This window comes from Hibiscus syriacus, unplaced genomic scaffold (genome assembly GCF_006381635.1).
Source record: "Hibiscus syriacus cultivar Baekdansim isolate YM2019G1 unplaced genomic scaffold, ASM638163v2 tig00109948_pilon, whole genome shotgun sequence".
Classification (NCBI taxonomy): domain Eukaryota; kingdom Viridiplantae; phylum Streptophyta; class Magnoliopsida; order Malvales; family Malvaceae; genus Hibiscus; species Hibiscus syriacus.
Window position 1 is genome coordinate 627,251 of NW_024062536.1, and position 18,629 is coordinate 645,879.

General features: G+C 36.1%; 1 protein-coding gene and 1 pseudogene across 1 annotated transcript; one reads left to right on the forward strand and one right to left on the reverse strand.

Annotated features, from left to right (window-relative positions):
* The first annotated feature begins 11,752 nt into the window (after positions 1-11,752).
* On the forward strand, positions 11,753-13,272 carry LOC120210974. The gene is made up of 3 exons (XM_039209612.1): positions 11,753-12,654; positions 12,746-13,148; positions 13,204-13,272. Exons 1-3 carry the CDS (start codon positions 11,753-11,755, stop codon positions 13,270-13,272), a joined length of 1,374 nt encoding a protein of 457 aa, XP_039065543.1.
* An 893-nt stretch (positions 13,273-14,165) lies between these two features.
* Positions 14,166-16,517, reverse strand: LOC120210975 (annotated as a pseudogene).
* Between the last annotated feature and the right edge of the window lie 2,112 nt (positions 16,518-18,629).

An 18,629-nucleotide genomic window follows, 5' to 3' on the forward strand; every position in this document is an offset into this window, starting at 1 on the left:
CCTCTTCTCATATGTCTTTAATCTGTTTAACATCGGTTGAAATGATAGGATAAGCTTCAGCCTTTAATTTAAGAACTATGTTGAAGCACCAACTTACATTTGCTCGAGACTGCAGCTGCCAAAAGTTAGTCTCTTTCAAAACATATTCTTTAAGCCAAGCAAACCATAATGAACCTTCACCCGAGAGAATATTTCTGATGAGGTGTAAGAGATAAGCTTTATTCCAGGATTTTATATTCTTCAAGCCAAGCCCACCTTCTGATTTTGATAGACATACTTTATCCCAACTTATCCTAGCTCCTGAAGCGGCTTTATTTTCCCATTTCTAGAAAAAAAAATGGGAACAGAGTTGATCAATTTTGTTTAATATCAATTGGGGTAACATAAACTGTCTACACCAGTAGTTCGCAACACTACACAGAACTGATCGGATGAGTTCCAGTCTGCCTGCATAGCTTAATTTCTTTCCTTCCCAATGATGAAGCCTAGCTTTGATTTTGCTCTATTAAAATATCACAGTCTTTTTCAGTAAGCTTTTGAGTAACTAATGGAACTTCTAAGTACCTCACGGGCAAGGTACCATATTTGAATCCAGAAATCTTCTTAATAGCATATAAAGTTCTTGGAGAAATTCCAGCAATAAAAAATTCTGTTTTAGATGCATTAAGCTTTAGCCCAGACATTTCATAAAATTTATCAAGAACACTAATGACACCAACAATTGAATCAACATTTCATTTGCAAAAAAACAGCAAATCGTCAGCAAAGGATAAATGAGTAAGATCGATCTTCTTACATTTAGGATGATACCCAAATATACCTCGTGTTGCTGCCAAATTGAGCATTATGTAAAGCACGTTCATAGAGAGGAAAAATAGGAATTGGATCTTTTGAATCTCTTCAATTTAAAAAAGAGGATCTTCATTGGGTTGCCATGAATTGGATCTCTCCACGAAGGCCTAACCTCATTCATAAAGTTCAGGTGAAGTGTCCAAAAGTTGCAGAATTTAAATGGTTTCGGTCTATTGGATGAAATTTCCTTAGAAAGCCAAACAATGGACATACAATGATATGAAATTCCTGGAGTAGTGAATTCAACAAAGGATTAAAGAAAAGAATTATCCCAATAAGGATTGATCAGAACCCTATCAAGTTTTCTTGCCAGAAAGGTTTCTTTCTGCTTGTTAGTCCAAGTGAAGGAAGGGCCAAAATATGGGTGGTCTTGAATGTCCAGCTCATGAGTGATGTCTTGGAAATTTTTCATATCAAGAGTAAGATAGTGGCCAAAAAGCTCATGATCTGAGCTTTCAAAAGATTACAAAATAACATTAAAGTCCCCTCTTAGAATCCAAGGGGTATGCTTAATAAATCTGTCCAGTTCTCGAAGATGGGTCCATAGCTGTCTTCTTACTATTCCTTCATTGCTTCTATAAATAGCTCAGATGAACAGAGGAGCCCTAAGATAATTTCCTTTAACAGTGATACATTGATCAGTAACATGGATGATGGAGAGATCAATTCTTTTCCTCTATAATTCCAAAATTCTCCCATTTAAAGCGTGGTCATAATTGGTACAAACATTCCAATTAGCAAACTTTGACTTGAAAATAGTTTCTGATTTATCTGGTTTGACTATAGTCTCCATTAAACACAAAACATCAATTTTGTAGTGGTTAGCTCTTTGAAGTACTCTTTCTTGTTTCAGAGGTTTATTAAGACCTCTTATATTCCAAAAGCTTAGTATCATTTAGATGATGATCCCACATTACCCCCATGACCTTCTACTACATTGCATTGAGCTTTGTCTATGTGTTCCCTCTTCTTCGATTTTAACTCATTTATCAGGCCTGCAACTCCCATAGAAGCAGTTTGAATTTTCCTTGGAGGTCGATCTGCGCTTTGTGAATTTTCTTCTATTATATTGAGCACCTCAAACCTGTTTTTAGAACCTACTAGTGATGCTTTGGAGTTATTCTTAACATGCCTACCTCTTCCCCATTTTAGAACTATTTTTTGAGTGACTATCTTTTCATCCTCAATTGATTCTTTAAGGCATTTTGTTTGATGGTCCCTCTCATCAACTAAGTCTATAGAGACACTTGCTGTAGGATCGAATACAGGATGCTCATTTTGTTCTTCTTTAACATTAGAGTCTGTTTTAGTCTCAATGTGATCTAGTTCATTAACATCAATAGTTTTTGAAGGATTCTGATCTTCTGATAGCATAGATTCTGAATTCTAAGGTTCCTGAAGAAGTTCAACTCCTCCTATTGTTGGGGATACAAAATTTGAGTTTAAATCTTCCTTCTTTTTCCAAACTTGGGAAACCGTTGAGGTTGGATTCAGTTTATGCAGGCATCCCTTGTCAGAATGGCCGAAAACTTTACATTTCCCACAGGAAGGGGGAAGCCAGGGAATTTCCACTTGAATCGAAGTGGATTGGCCATCTTTCAGAACAACTTCAATAAAGTTTGGAATTTCTTCATTTACCCCAATTTCAACACAGATTTTTGCATACTCAAGTTTGGATTTCGAAGCTGTTATCGAATCCATAGAAAGGGGAACTCCTATGGCGCTTGCTATGTAACTAAGGCCATCTTGGGTAAAAAGTTTAAGAGGACGTTGTATAGGTGCACCCAAACTGGTATTTTATACAGATTGAAACTAATTTTCTTTCAAATTTGGCTCCCATTTCCTAAGGATCAGTGGTTTGTTATGTATGTGCCATGGACCATTCTCTAACACCCAATCCCTAGCAGTAACAGAATTGAAATAGAAAATGAAGAGGTCGTTGCCAGCCGAACTCACCTGGACTCTTAAACCTTGTAAAGCTCTGTTCTACTAGTTGTCGACAATCCATTGTAAAGAGGAGAAATTGGGTGTTGCTTCGAGGAATTTTCCTACCAGAGACAGTTCCCATTCAGAGATTCCAGCGTCGAAGACCTCTGGTGGGGGGAAGAACAACCAGATTCCCTTCGTGATGCTTTGGGGGAAAATAATATAGGGATTGTTCTGATGAGCTCCCAAACAACTTTCTCCTGTCCATCTGGAAAACGAAAGGAAGAGCAACAAAAAATTATCAAGGAAACAAAACAAATTAACGGAGAAGCAAACGAATCGCCGACGGCACGATGGAAATCTCATATTCCATTAGCCTTGCTAACGTGCACCGAGAGAAACCCCCAATCGTGCGCCATTTTTTTGTAATGAACCGAATAAAATTCCAAAAATTAATTTTTATCAGACACTCCAAAAATTATCTGATTGCTGACCTAAACTACCAACCCAAATTTTGAGACGTTACAAATTAATCGTGCAACCTTTCTTTTGCAACATCAAATTTTGTTTTGATTGGAACCCCATGTGGAGGTATAAGTGGTGGTGGAGGCAGAAATTCTAGAGCTAACTTATTTCTTAATTTTAAGCTCTTGAGTCAGAATGATCTCTGAGAGAGTTTGTTTTGTTAAAAATGTATTTTTTTTTCAAAATATGAAAGGTTTGATGCATAGATTTAAAAAAAATCATGACAATTATATTGGGCTCACAATTGACGTAAATAATCAATTTACTAAATATCAATTAAATCAATCGCTCTCCAATTTTCAAAAAAGCATAGCCCTTTAATAAGTGTAAAGATTGATGGTTTAATTTAAGAAGGTGATTTGATTCAATTTGGTTTCGCCTTAGATTTTTAATCATCAAGATATCCATCGAACCCCGGTCTTCGTGAAAACTTTTGAAAAGCCCCTCTATTTTTGTCTAACCTACAAATTGGATGTGGATAACGTGACGTAAGTAGTACATTCAATTGCTAGACTTTTTAAAGAGTGTTTCTATTTTAATTATTAGAAATCGTTTATTTGATAAAATATTACACTCCTTTAGTATAGGTAACGTAGGAAATACTGTTTAAAAAAAGTTCTCAAGTGCTCATATGTAATTGACTTTAGCAGAATACTTATTCATAAAGTTTGGGCTCTCGATGTTACCTTTTTGACTCATTACTTTAGCAAAATATGTGTGTTGAGAGGAACAAATGATTCAAGTTGTTGGAAAGTTTTCAAATAAAAAATTTGAACAAAACTCACTTCATAAAGCTTCCTCTATAAATTATTAGCTCCTTACTTTTAGCATAGTGCTGCTAATGATTTTTTTTTATCTAATGGAGTCCATTACATCACGATAATATCACAGTTTGAATGTAACCCACTTCATGAAGCTTAGAATTACCTCCATAACTGTTTGAACTTGTGATCGTTGTGTAATTAATTTTTTTATTGCATATGAAAATTAATATATTTTCATAAAGAAATCACATTTCACATATCAATCACATATGCTAGAATATATCAAAACATCAAAATTTCATAGCAAAACATACAATAACGTATCTTATCCTTTAGCATGCTAGTAAAATCCTCAATTAAGAGTCGAAATCATAATTTCAGTATTTTACACATAATGCCTACACAAAACGAATTCACATAACACAAAAACAAAATACATGCTCCATTTTGACTTCACTAACTTAATCTAAACTTACTATGTTCCTCGGATTGATAGAGAAATTAAACGAATTTGGTTATCTAGTTTTCCTTTGAGGTTTCAATAATTTTTATTCTTTAAAACATATAAACACAAATTAAAGACATTTCAATAGGGGTGCAGGCTATCCTCAAGGCAATGATGATCACAATGCTTTTCTTAGGACAAAACAACTTCTAACGAGGGAGTGGAAGGCTCGTGTTGAGCACATGGACATATATCATGAAGGCAACTATAGGACAAATTCGACGTTGAATTTACTAAGAGATTCCACTTATTTTTGCAATGAGATGGTGTAGCTTTAACAGCGATAGGCGAGGATAGCCTTAATCACTCTATCAATTGATGGATATCGATTTAATATTTTCTTTTCATTACCATAAATATATACACTATTTTCGTATCGAACAACTCAAGCCCAATTAAAAACAAACTTAGGCCCAAACCCAATACTTGATCAATGTCTTAAGTTACGGCTTGCATTTCAAACTAACGAAACAAATCAGAAAAGGCAAACACACAAGTAAAGAACGTGGTCTTTACCCCTGTATTTTGGTACGAATAACAAAGGAGAAATGCACTTGGGAGTTCTCCCAAAAGAATTTCAAGCCTCTTCTTTTTTTCCCCAACTTTCGCTCCGATCCCACAATTTTTTCCCTCTTTTTCTTGTTCATTTTGCTTTTTGTTCCCTCTCACTCTATACACCCACTAGTTCTATCTACCCAAGTACTTTAAGAAATTGCTTCACATTTATTGCTACCTTTTCAATGTAAGTTTCTTTTGGTTGTTTCTAGTATCTTATTCTGATCTTTATTTCCTTCTTTTAATGATTTTCAAATTGTCCTGCACTTTGGGTTTGGTGGGTGTGAGTGTCTTTTTAAACCCCTTTTTCCCAATCTGGGTTTGCTTTATTTCTTCGTTAAATTGATTAGTATATATTGTATAATGTTTGCTCAATGGTTAAATCATAGATGACTTTCTTGTTTTCGTTTGTTTATTGGATTTTTGATCTTCTTTTGGCTGAATGCAGTTCGGATTTTATGGTTTCTGGGGGATTGTTTGGTTCTTGAGAAAACGAGAAAGTGGACAAGTATGGTATCTGCTTGATATTTTCTAAACTGCTAAGAATTAATCAAATCTACTAGCTGATGTTTTGTTCTGTTTTATTTATTTTTCCGGTGCCGATGTACATGAATGCATGTTAAAACTCGGACTGATTTTACTCTCCACTTGTGTCCTTTTTCTTGCTTGTACCAACTACTAAGCAGAATATATACTTATGTGTTTGGTGTTTCGTTCATATTTTTATGGGTTCTCACTTATATCCATATTAATTTTAATTTAATTTCTTGTTAATTTGGTTGGTTGGTTGGTTTCTTGCTATGATTTTGTGGCATTTTTCTTTGGCTTCAACCGTTATGTTCTGGTTGACATGTTTAGTTACCTTGACACTCTAATCCTAATAACATTTAGCAATGGGCCAATGGCTTTACTTGTTATCTTTCAAAATTTGTTGCAGGCTCTACACTTTGAATTCTTAGCTTTTGTGAGCATTGGGATTTTACACGAGTCTGGCTGCTACGAATTGTTCAGTGTCGAAGGCTGGTCCTTGCGTCTCATTTAAATCTGGATGTGTTGACTGCTGACTAGCAGATGTTTTGTTGATTGTTTCTATAATGGTGGGCTTCTGTTGTGAATTGTTCAAATTTAGGCTTTAGTTGAGAGTTATTGGATATCTTTGACTAAGTCGTTTGTTGCATTGGTGCAGGTTGAGTATTTTGGATGATAGTAATCGAAAGGTAGATAGGTTCAGAAATTCAAGTGTTCAGTCTTTATGTCCTATCAGCCATGGAATGTAACAAAGAGGAGGCTATTAGAGCAAAGGTAATCGCTGAACAGAAGATGCAAAATGGTGATTTCGAGGCTGCAAATAAGTTTGCATTGAGGGCACAGAAATTGTTCCCTGAGCTTGACAACATAACCCAATTGTTGGCAGTCTGTAATGTCACTATTTGCAAAACACAACATATACGGGTCAGAAAAGGATTGGTATGGGATTCTTCAAACCAAACAGTCAGCTGATGAGAGTTTAATCAAGAAGCAGTTTAGAAAGCTTGCACTATTGCTTCATCCAGACAAGAATAAATTTCCTGGTGCTGAGGCTGCTTTTAAGCTAATTGGGGAAGCAAACAGGGTACTTTCAGACCAAATGGCACGTTATCAATATGATTTGAAGTGTAGAGCCTCAGTGAAAACTATACCAAAGCCAACATCTCACCCATCGAATAAGGCATCCACTGTATAGTAAGTCTGGTTTTTCTAACAACTACAAGAATTGTTCTTCAAATTTCACAGCTTCGAACGTCTATCAGCAAGCAAAGTGTAGGAATTATAGAGATGATTTGTTATCATTCCTATAGAGATATGATTTTGTTACCATTCCTATAGAGATATGATTTTGTAAATAGATTTCTACAATCCCTTATTTTAAGGGATCATATCCTAGGATTATTATTTTTTCCTTTCTTAGAGTTTCCTATTTTAGAGAGATATTTTGTATATAAATATGTAATCTGTCATATTGAAAAGTATAAAAATGTACAGAGAATTACTCTGATTTCTATATGGTATCAGCTTAGGTTACGGTTTCTTTCCAACATAGATGATGTCCACAATTTCTTCTCCTACTCTGAAGATCACTTCAAATCTAGAAAATTTTTCTGATTTTGTTGCTCAATCAGAAGGTAATCTGGTCATGAAAGAATCAGAAGGTAAACTTCGTGCTATAGTTTTTTTCTCCTCCCAGTCGTCCCCTAATTGGATCCTCGATTCTGGTACTACGGATCATATGATTGGTAATAAAGATTTATTTTGCAATTTTTTTTTTAAACTTTGGTAAAGTTGTCAAAACGGCTGATGGTTCTTTGTGTAAAATAGAAGGACATGGAACTATTTTTCTCAATGACCAGATTGTACTTAAAAATGTCCTCTTCGTACTAAATCTGGCTTGCAATCTCGTTTCCGTTAGTAAACTTTCCACCGACTTGCACTGCTCTACAATTTTTAATGATATTGATTGTACTTTGCAGGCACTGAACTCGAAGAAGATGATTGGTAAGGCCAGCTTGTAGAATGGTCTCTACATTCTTCCCGCCTCTACTAAAACCGAAATCTCGAAATCTTTCACCGCTTTAGAAAAAGTTGATAATGTTATGTTATGGCACTATCGTTTTGGTCATCCTAGTTTTCACTATCTTATAAAAGTTTTTCCTGCTCTATTCATTCATAAAAGGCCAAATTCTTTTTCTTGCAAAGTTTGCTCTCTTGCCAAACATACTAAATCAACTTATTCTCTTTCTACATATAAGCCTTCTCACCCTTTTGCTTTGATCCATAGTGATATTTGGGGTCATTCTCGGGTGAAGAATGCTGATAATTATAAGTGGTTTATCACTTTCATTGATGATCACAGTAGGATAACTTGGACTTATTTGTTAAAAGATAAATCTTAAACTGCAGGTGTTTTTACCCAATTTTATAACATGGTTCTCACTCAATTTGGGTCTAAAATTCAGCTCTTTAAATCTGATAATGGTAGTGAATTTTTTGCTAAGTCTTTGGGTGCATTTTTAGGGAAAATGGCATAGTTCAGATTAGTTCTTGTGTTGACACCCCACAACAAAACGGTATTGCTGAAAGAAAAAATAGACACCTCCTTGAAATTACTCGTTCTCTTCTATTTACCACTAATGTTCCAAAATATTTGTGGGGGAAGCCTTATTAACTGCCACATATTTAATCAATCGAATGCCTAGTAAGGTTTTACAATTTCAAACACCTCAATCTATATTTTTGTAATACATTCCCCATTTTAAACCTATCTCCTCCATTCTTCCACTTAAAATATTTGGTTGTACTGTTTTTATCCAAAACATTGCTCCTAATAAGTCTAAGTTAGATCCTAAATCATTAAAGTGTGTACTGGTTGGGTATTCTTCACTTAAGAAGGATTATAAATGCTATCCTCCTCCTTCAAAACGATTTTTTACCACTATGGATATAACATTTTATGAGCATGATCTCTATTTCACTCAGGCTGAAATTTATGGGGAGACATGGAAGGATTTTCAGCCACATCAGGTATCTCCTCATACTCTTCATTCTCAACCTTCAGAATTGCCACCAATTTTGTCCTTACCTACAGATTTGTCACCTGTAACTTCTCCCATTGATCCACCGGTAGTACCTATCACTACTTCACCCATACCCACTTTAAATACCCTTCTTGAAAATACACATACTCCAATTCAAAATATTCCACAAACAACACCAATCAAACAACTCCGTTTCTATACAAGGAAAAGTAAATATATTTCTGAGGTTGTTTTGCAATCTGATGCTTGTCTAGAATTGGATTTGGGTCCAGTTGCCAAAATAGAAGAAGAAATCAGTAAGTCCACTTCCCTTACTCTAGATGACTTCACTATTGCTATTAGAAAAGGGGTTAGACAGTGCACCAAGCATCCTATTGAAAAATTTGCTGGTTATAATTCATTGATGCCGTCTTTTCAAGCATTTATAGCAAACTTGGATAAAGAACAAGTTCCCACAAGCATAGCTGAAGCTCTAAAGGATTCAAAATGGAGAAGGGCTGTTGAAGAGGAAGTTTGTGCACTGGAGAAAAATGCTACTTGGACTGTTACGGACCTTCCTCAAGGAAAAAAGGTTGTTGGCTGTAAATGGATATTTACTGTAAAGTATAACTCAAATGGTAGCATCCAACGATACAAAGCGAGACTAGTGGCCAGAGGCTTTACACAAACATATGTGATAGATTTCACAGAAACTTTTGTACATGTGGCGAAGCTGAATACTGTTCGAGTACTCCTAAGTTTGGCTGTAAATTGCGATTGGAAATTACACCAACTTGATGTAAAAACGCTTTTCTTAATGGCAAGCTAGAAGAAGAAGTCTATATGAAGTTGCCACCTGGCTTAAAGTCTGTTGAAGGAAGCAACAAGGTGTGCAAACTCAATAAGTCTCTATACGGGTTAAAACAATCACCCAGAGCTTGGTTCGAGAGGTTCACTAAAGTCATCCTAAAAAACGGCTACAAGCAATCCCTCGCCGATCACACTCTTTTTATCAAGGTAACTTCTACAAATAAGAAAGCTATCCTTATTGTGTACGTGGACGACATAATTCTTACCGGAGATGATGAAGAAGAGATTTGCAATTTTAAGAAGTTGTTAAATAAGGAATTCGAAACCAAGGACTTGGGAAAGCTAAGGTATTTCCTAGGAATGGAGGTGGCAAGGTCAAAAGAAGGACTTGTGATCAACCAAAGAAAATATGTACTTGATTCACTCAAAGAAACTGGTTTTCTTGGTTGTAAGTTGATTGATACACCAATGGAGGCAAGCTTGAAATTTAACAAAGAAGATGAGTCATTGGTAGACAAAGAGAAATTTCAAAGATTAGTTGGGAAACTAATTTATTTATCCTTGACAAGGCCAGATATAGCATTTCCTGTAAATGTGATAAGTCAACACATGACTAATCCTACTAAAGAGCATATGGCAGCAGCAGCAAATAGAATTCTCAAGTACTTGAAGAAAACTCCAAGACACGGTTTAATGTTTAAGAAGACACAAGACAGAACTATTAAGATCTTTACAGATTCTAGTTGGGTCGGAGACCTTACTGAAAGGAGATCCACTAATGGCTACTACACCTTTGTTTGGAGAAACCTTCCAACTTGGAGAAGTAAGAAACAATCTGTCGTTTCAAGAAGTAGTGTTGAAGCTGAATTTAGAGCACTAGCATTGGGAATATGCGAAGGAATTTGGCTACTTAAACTACTGAAAGAACTTGTCACTAATCAAGAGGATCACTTTGAAGTTTTGTGTGATAATCAATCTGCTATTCAAATTGCCAAGAACCCAGTTCAACATGATCGGACAAAGCATGTTGAGATTGATAGGCATTCTATTGCTGATCAAGTTAACAAAAACACAGCCACACTTTCATACATTCTTTCAGAATAACAAGTTGCAGACATTCTTACTAAGGCTTTGCCAAAGCCTGTTTTCAATAAATTCCTATTCAAGCTGGGATTATACAATGTATATTCTCCAGCTTGAGGGGGAGTGTAGGAATTATAGAGATGATTTGTTACCATTCCTATAGAGATATGATTTGTTACCATTTCTATAGAGAAATGATTTTGTAAATAGATTTCTACAATCCCTTATTTTAAGGGATCATATCCTAGGATTATTATTTTTCCTTTCTTAGAGTTTTCTATTTTAGAGAGATATTTTGTATATAAATATGTAATCTGTCATATTGAAAATTATAAAAAATTAATGAGAATTACTCTGATTTCTACACAAAGCATCTAACATTTTGGACCCTCTGCAATGCTTGTGGTTTCAAGTTCCAGTGTGACAAAGATTTTGTGAACAGGATGTTACGTTGTCTTTCATGTGGATCTATCTTCATTGCCCATGACTTGGGTCCTCAGGGATACTCTTGGAATCAGTTCTCCAATGATGTCCCATGTAACTCATCTTCGCATTACAATAGTGTTAAGCCTTCTGGTGTCCACGTCCCACATATATTTGCCGGGTCTGCTCCCATTCCAAAGGCAGGAAGCTCTCAGGTTGGTTGTTCTAAGAAACAAGAGAAAGTAGGGGTTAAAATGCACCAGTCTAAGGAGGGGTTCACAGCTCAGAAAGTAGATGAGAGTTCAAACATGAGAGATAGAAAGAAAGGTGTTGAAAAGCATAAGCCCACTGCCTCAAAGCCGAAGGAATCATGAACTTCAAGAAATGCCAATAAGAAGAGAGGGTGGAAGTCCGTAGAAGAGTCTGATGTAAGTTGTGAAACTGGCAGTGGAATCAAAGTTGAAAATGTGACACGTAAGGAAGATTGCGGTAATAATAAATAGGGCAAATTCAAACTTGAATGGAGGTCATCCTTTTAGGAGATCTTCAAGGCAAAAACAACCCATTTCTTATGAGGAAAAATTGGCAGATGATGATGATGATGATTTTGCAAGCCCATATAAAAATTCTAAGAAAACGACACCACCCAATGCCAATGAGGGAAAGGTGGATGATGAGGTAAGAAAAAGGATAATTCCGGTGGCTTTACAACTGCTGCAGATGTATATAAGAAAGAAGTCAAACCTGAAGATGATGTCATGAAAAAGAAAAGGAAAACTGGGGACTCTAAAGGGAAGGAAGAGGAAACTGTTATACTTGATAAAAATAAAGTACACCAGTTTGATAGTGGTTTAGAGTCAAGTAGAGATGTGAATCCATCTCCTCAGGAACTTGAATACCCTGATCCTGAGTTCACTGATTTTGAGAAGTACAGGTCAGAGAACATTTTTGCTGTTAATCAAGTCTGGGCTATATATGACACATTGGATGGCATGCCAAGATTTTATGCACGGGTGAAGAAGGTGTACCGTCCAGGTTTCAAGCTACAAATTACTTGGCTAGAGCCTGACCCGGACGAGGAAAAACAGCAGAACTGGGTCGATCTGGATCTGCCTGTTTCTTGTGGCAAGTACCGCAATGGGTCATCAGAGGCATGTGTAGATCGTCTGATGTTCTCCCATCGGATTGACCTCATAAAACTTTCCAGTAAATGCTTTTTTGTCTATTCTCGGAAAGGGGAAATTTGGGCTCTCTTCAAAGATTGGGATGTTAAATGGGCTTCAGAACCAGAAAAGCATAAGCCACCGTACCAGTTTGATTTTGTGGAGGTTCTCACTGATTTTGATAAGGAAGTTGGCATTGGGGTTGCTCATTTGGGTAAAGTGAAAGGGTTTGTCGGTATTTTTAGACAAACTGAATGTGGAGTTATCTCGTTTCAGATTTCATCATTTGAGCTTTATAGATTTTCACATCGAGTTCCCTCATTAAGAATGACTGGCAATGAAAGAGAAGATATACCTGTGGGATCTTTTGAGTTGGATCCTGCTTCTCTTCCTACATACCTTTTTGAGCTGGTTGATTCTGGTGATATGAAGCCGAGTAATGAGGATGAAAGTATCGAAGCTAATAAGAGATTGCAACTTGACTCAGCCCAAAGGAAGTTCTATTTCAAATGATGTTGTGGATGAGACGAACAACGAGAAAAAGTGTGAGAAAAATTATCTCACCACAGATTGCCTAAAACTTCATAGGTCACCGAGAGATTTGAGCAGCAGTCAAGCAAATGCAAGTCAAAATGACACTAGAGAAAATGGCAAGAATAATTCAGTTTCCAACAAAAATGAAAAGTATGACATTTTTGGTAATACAGAAGGAGATTCCTTGAATCCGCCTGTTGGTAACATGCATTTACATGAGAGGGTTAGTGGTACAGTTGATGTTACTAAAACCTCGAGTGTCTCGACAACAATGTCTCCTGCAAGTAAAGCTTCAAATTTAGAGTGTTACGATTTTAAGAGGGAGAAATGCGAGGATAAATTTGCTGTTGATCAGATATGGGCATTGTATTGCGGGGATGGAATGCCAAAGGAGTACGCCCAAGTTAAGAAGATCGAAGCTACTCCTGATTTCAGATTGCATGTGGCTCTGCTGGAGGTGTGCTCAAGACCCAAAGACTTGAAATTTCCTATTTGTTGTGGGATATTTAAAGTTAAAAGTGGTCAAACCAAACTTGTCTCCTGTAATGAAGTCTCGCATCAAGTACGAGTTGAGCACATAGGAAAAAACAGATTCAAAATTTTCCCTAGAACGGGGGAGGTTTGGGCATTATACAAGAGCTGGAACTCTTCAGATTCAAACTTGGGCAAAGGTGAATGCGACATTGTGGAAGTGTTGGAAGATAATGAAAAGAACAAAAAAGTTATGGTTCTCTCATGTGTAAACAGTCCTAAATCACTTTATAGGGCTCCAAGAAGTCAAAGATCTACAGCTGGTGTTATTGAGATTCCGGAGACTGAATTGTCTAGATTTTCTCATCTGATTCCAGCTTTCCAGCACGCAAGAGACGATAGTTGCTGGAGAGGATATTGGGAGCTCGATCCCTTTGCCTTGACCGGTATTATTTGTTTAGACTGAATTGCTATTCCCTCATGTCAGTGTAACCAGGAGCTTCTCGGAATATGCTCCATGGGAGACAACGGAAAGAACTTGGTAGAAACATAACCCAATTGATTTTGCCCCTATTATGCTAGAGATCTTGCATGGACTTAACCATTTGCCATTTTCTTTTGGCAAAAGTTGATGTTTAAGCCTTTCGAATAGTGAACTAATGCACATCTTTTTTTCTTTTTTTTCTAAATTTTCAGTTGCAAATTTGCAGTGATGATGATTTGAATTCTCATATGATCTGCATCAGGGCTCATCTTGCAGCTTCTATTTGGGGTGAAGTGAGTTTGTTTTTTCTCCATGTTTATTTGCATATGTAAATGCTTATCTGTTCTGTTTTTCTAGTTGACATTTCTAATGGTCTTTGGTTGGACTTGTGATGTTTCTTTATGTGCATGTTCATTATGTCTTTTTGGGACATTTGAAGGTCCGTCATCTAAAATTTGAAAATGTAGCAAATATTAGGAGTTTCAAACATTATGCTGTTTGCTTTGTCCTTGATCCCTTTCATGCCATGTAAATTTTGGTAAACAAAAGTGGATTAGGGCTAGCTAGATTGTTAACTTTTTCAAAGACCCCCATCAAGTCCAGGCCTAGATTAGGGCTATTAGAAGCTGAAGATGGTTGAGGAGGGTCATGATGTGCAATGAGTGCTGCAACCAAACCAGCATTGCTTGCTATGCTTGGTTCAGTGAACCATGGTTTGTCCCTTTCATCGGAGAAATCATCAAACCGATCTGGTCCAGCTACCATTGGTCCCAAAATTGTTTTCGTGTTTGGATCTTGCGAGTTCAGCCATCTGCCACCTTTGGTACACGAGTGATATTGACCATCCAAAGGAATCGACGCACTCCAGTGGTGAACTCTTGTTGGATAGTGATCTCCGAAGCCAACCATGTAGCTCATCTTCCTCGGATTATATCCTAGAATGTAATTAATCTGTATAAGTGAGGAAACAATAAAGACTGCTGTTTTAGATGCATTATTGCATGATTAGTACTTGCATACTTGTTGACAGATATAGGCTTGCCTGAGAAGTGGAGAAGCTTTGTAACATTTCCAAAGAAAACCCACCATCGCTGCAATTCCAACCGGATCTGTGAATAAGTGTAAGATAATCGTTGAATAATTTACCCAAGAAATATGCCGTGCCTGCATACTGGAGTGCTCCACCATTATCAGGCCTTGAGAGGATCAATCCACCTACCATTAAACCATATAAGACTATTGATGATTAGATTAAGGTTGTAAATGAGAAGAGATAGATTGAGAGTTACTTGAGTTCGACTTAGTGAAAATTTGGTCAATACTCGAATTAAATGGGCTTGACTCAATATTGAACTCAATTTGAATTCTTAATGAGTCGAAGTAAGTTATTTGATACCCGACTTGTAAATCTCGTGAGTAACTTGAAAAAAATAATATATTCAGATTTTATTTTTTAAAAAATTAAATTATTAATAATTTTAACATTTATATATTTTAAAAAAATTACAATGTAAGGCTTATATGTTTGAGTAGCTCACGTTATAGTTTCAATCGAATTAAGTTTGAGAATGTTTCGAGTTCATATTTTTTCGAGCTCGAGCTTCAACTTTTGATTTCGAGTCAAGCTTGAAGATTTTAAGTTCACGAGTTTTCGAGTTGAGTTGAGTTTCAATTTTTTATTTATTTTGAGTCGAGCTTGATAATTTTAAGCTCGTGAGTTTTCAAATCAAGTGAACCTTAACAATACTCGAGTTCGACTAGGTAAGCTTACCGCCCTAGATGAAATGCCTCTACAAAGTATACATCAATGTTTTGTGGCTAATTGCAGGAATGAGACCGGATGAACATACCAGGCGTAGTATTGAAGTATTTGTCTGAAAGATAAGAACACATAAGCTGTTCAGTCGTGTTGGAGGCTAATCCTAATGCCTTCTCATATGGAAATCAAATATCAAGAAAGAAACGAAGCCTTGTAAACAAAACCTACAAAATCAGATGGAAGGAGAAAATAAGTCTGAGTCCTTGTAATGTATGCACCAAATACAAAAACCACATGAAACATATCTACTCAAATTACCGCATTGGCAGTGATCTTATTATTCCAATTGAAAATCCCTTTGTCCTCCATTGTTTCATTATCAGCTGCTGCAGCAAAGTTTGCAGTGGCATAGTCAAGATAAGTGTGGTTCCCAGTAGCAAAGAACAACCAAGTTCCTCCCCAAACCAACTCATCTTTGTACCCGGACGAGTCGTAAAACTTTCTCGCTTCCTCTCCACAAGCATCAATGGTCGTTTAAGTTACGCCTATTAAATTCCTGTCTGCTTTCTCGGCAACCTCATATATCTTCTCTGCTGTTTTAACTAATCCTAGTGAATATCCATTATCTTGTTTGAATACTATTGAAGCTGCTGAAAGTGCTGCAATGATTTCCCCTGCTAAATCAGAAGCTGTCTCGTTACAAACTGAGACAGGCCTCTCATAGCTCATGTCTTCCGGCCTTTTCCAGCAATTTATGTCGTTGGGGATTAGATTTTTCGTGTCATTACCTGCACTTCCGACCTAAAAACACATCAGAGAACAGTCTCAAATGTCAGTATTGTCACCGATGGTACTTTGAGGCAAATAATTTATGCAAATGCTTGCCTGTGAATAGAACACCGTGGAGTTAGATTTTGCACCTGGAGGGGCAAAGACCTTGAGCAAGTAATCACTGCCACATTTGATAACATCTTTTATATGCTCGAGCTCGCCGATATCTGCATATTTTTGATGATATTCGTGACTGACCAGCTCAACAAGGTAATGAAATAAGCTGTAAGGAAAGTGAACTTGATGTTGTTGCAGGAATCATAGAATCCACCTGTATACATCAATTTTTTTTATTCTATTTTAAAATTTATTATTATTATTATAATTATAATTATTATTATTATTAATATATATTATTTATTAATATTACAAAACCCAAATCGAGGCCCAACAGACTGGCCCAAACAAAACAAAAAACCCTAAAACCCATTTAGGGTTTATATCTCAGCTGCCGCCGCTTTGCTTCTCCACCGTTGGATCTAGCATTGATCCAACGGTCCATATGACGCCAGACGAAACCCTAGGGTTATGATACCCTAGGGACTACACCAGCTGCCGCCGCTCCACGTTGCTCCAGCCGCTGCCACGCCCCAACCGAAGGCTCCAGAAGTTCCAACACCAGCCGTCCACGTTATGGCCATGGGGTGAGTTACCACTGGGAGTCCGGTGACTCACCAGACTCCACTCTTTTACCCGGTCCGATGGCCACACCGGTGATGGCTATAAAGCCATCACCCCATCTGCAGAAGAAAAAAAACGGACCCAGAGAGACAAAAAAACCGAGAGCAAAGATACAAAAATAGAGACCAAATCACAACAACCAGCAACAAAAAAACAAAAGAAAAGGGAGGAGAAAGGCTTACCGAGGAAGCTACGACCACCGGACATCTTCAAACGTCACAAAAAACCTTCGAAAACCGAAGGTATATTTCTTAGATTTGCTCCGATTGGGAGCCGTTTAAAAGAAAAGACCATCAGAACCGTCATTAGGACGGTCCGATCTACGTTTTAGTGTAAAAAAAATTATTCCGGCCACCGAAGGCGGTGGCCGACGACAGGGTCAACGCCGGCGAGCAGCTGCCGGCCGGAGAGCTTCTCTCTGTTTTAGAGAGAAGCGAGAGAATTTTTCTCTCTCTCAGAGAAGAGAGAGAGGGAAGAGATGAGAAATGAAGCTGGCCCTTCGGGCCAGCCGATTTTGGCTTTAAATAGCCCTTCCCGAACGACGCCGTTTCGGGGAGGGCTATTTATGTAATTAAATAATTGTTAAATCCTGTCCGCCATCCCTTGCATTTGTAATCCTTACATTTTAGTCACTAAATCGAGTTTATAATCCTTTTAATTCAGATCTTTTATTTTAATTTTATTTATTTTAGTCCTTTGTATTAAAATAATATATTTAGGGTAAATAGCAGATTTAGTCCTATAATTTTAATAATTAATATTTTAATCTGAATAGTATGTTTTAATTTATTTTATTCTAATATCCGAATTTTATATAATTTTATTTTAGTCACTAAATTAATAAATAAAAAATAACATGTTTAATCCCTATAATTTTGATTAATTATGAATTAGGTATTTAATTTTAATTTTACTATAATTTAGTCACTAATTTTAAATCTTTTCATTTATTTTATTGCTTTTAAATATATAGTTTTAATTGTATTTTTATTGTTTTAATTTTACTTGTTTATATATTTAAATATTTTTATTATTATTATGTAGTCATAAATATATATATAATAAATAATAATTATATTTTTTTAATAAATTATTTTAACATTTATTTGTCAATATCAAAGAAAATGGCAGTCTTAATACAACTGGATGTCCTATTTTGGTATTTTAAAATTAAATATTATAAAAAATTATTATTTAATTTTATTTAAATTAATATTTATTAATATCAAAGAAAAGAACTGTCTTAAGGCACCTAGAAGTCCTTTTCTGATATTTTTAAATAAATAAATATTTTTTATATAATTTTGAAATAATAGGATTATAAATTAAATATATTTTGAATTTTTAAATTTTTAATAATAGAGACAATTTATAATTAAAAAAAGTATCAATTTTGGGTGTTGTAGGGGTGCTAATCCTTCCCTAAACGTAATCGACCACGAATCCCTTTTTATTATTAAAAAGAACGAATTTTTTGTTATAAACGCATATCAGTTCATTTTTTAATTGATGTTTTCTTAAAACTCTTTTAAAAAAATAATTTTTAGGTATTCGACCTACCTGACCCAAAAGGCCGATGACGACTCCCAAATTATTTTCAAAAACCATTTATTCACATCAATTTTCCCGCCAAATAAATATTTCGTACCCGGACGAAAACCGGTTACGACAGCTTGGCGACTGGTTAAACTTTTAAAATCAATTATAAATTG

Bases quoted from the DNA above. Each gene is read 5' to 3' on its own strand.
- LOC120210974 (XM_039209612.1), top strand. From the start codon at position 11,753: ATGAAAAAGAAAAGGAAAACTGGGGACTCTAAAGGGAAGGAAGAGGAA. The intron at 12,655-12,745 runs GTTCTATTTCAA...AAAACTTCATAG, and splicing joins CTTGACTCAGCCCAAAGGAA to GTCACCGAGAGATTTGAGCA. The intron at 13,149-13,203 runs GTGTGCTCAAGA...GGATATTTAAAG, and splicing joins TGCATGTGGCTCTGCTGGAG to TTAAAAGTGGTCAAACCAAA.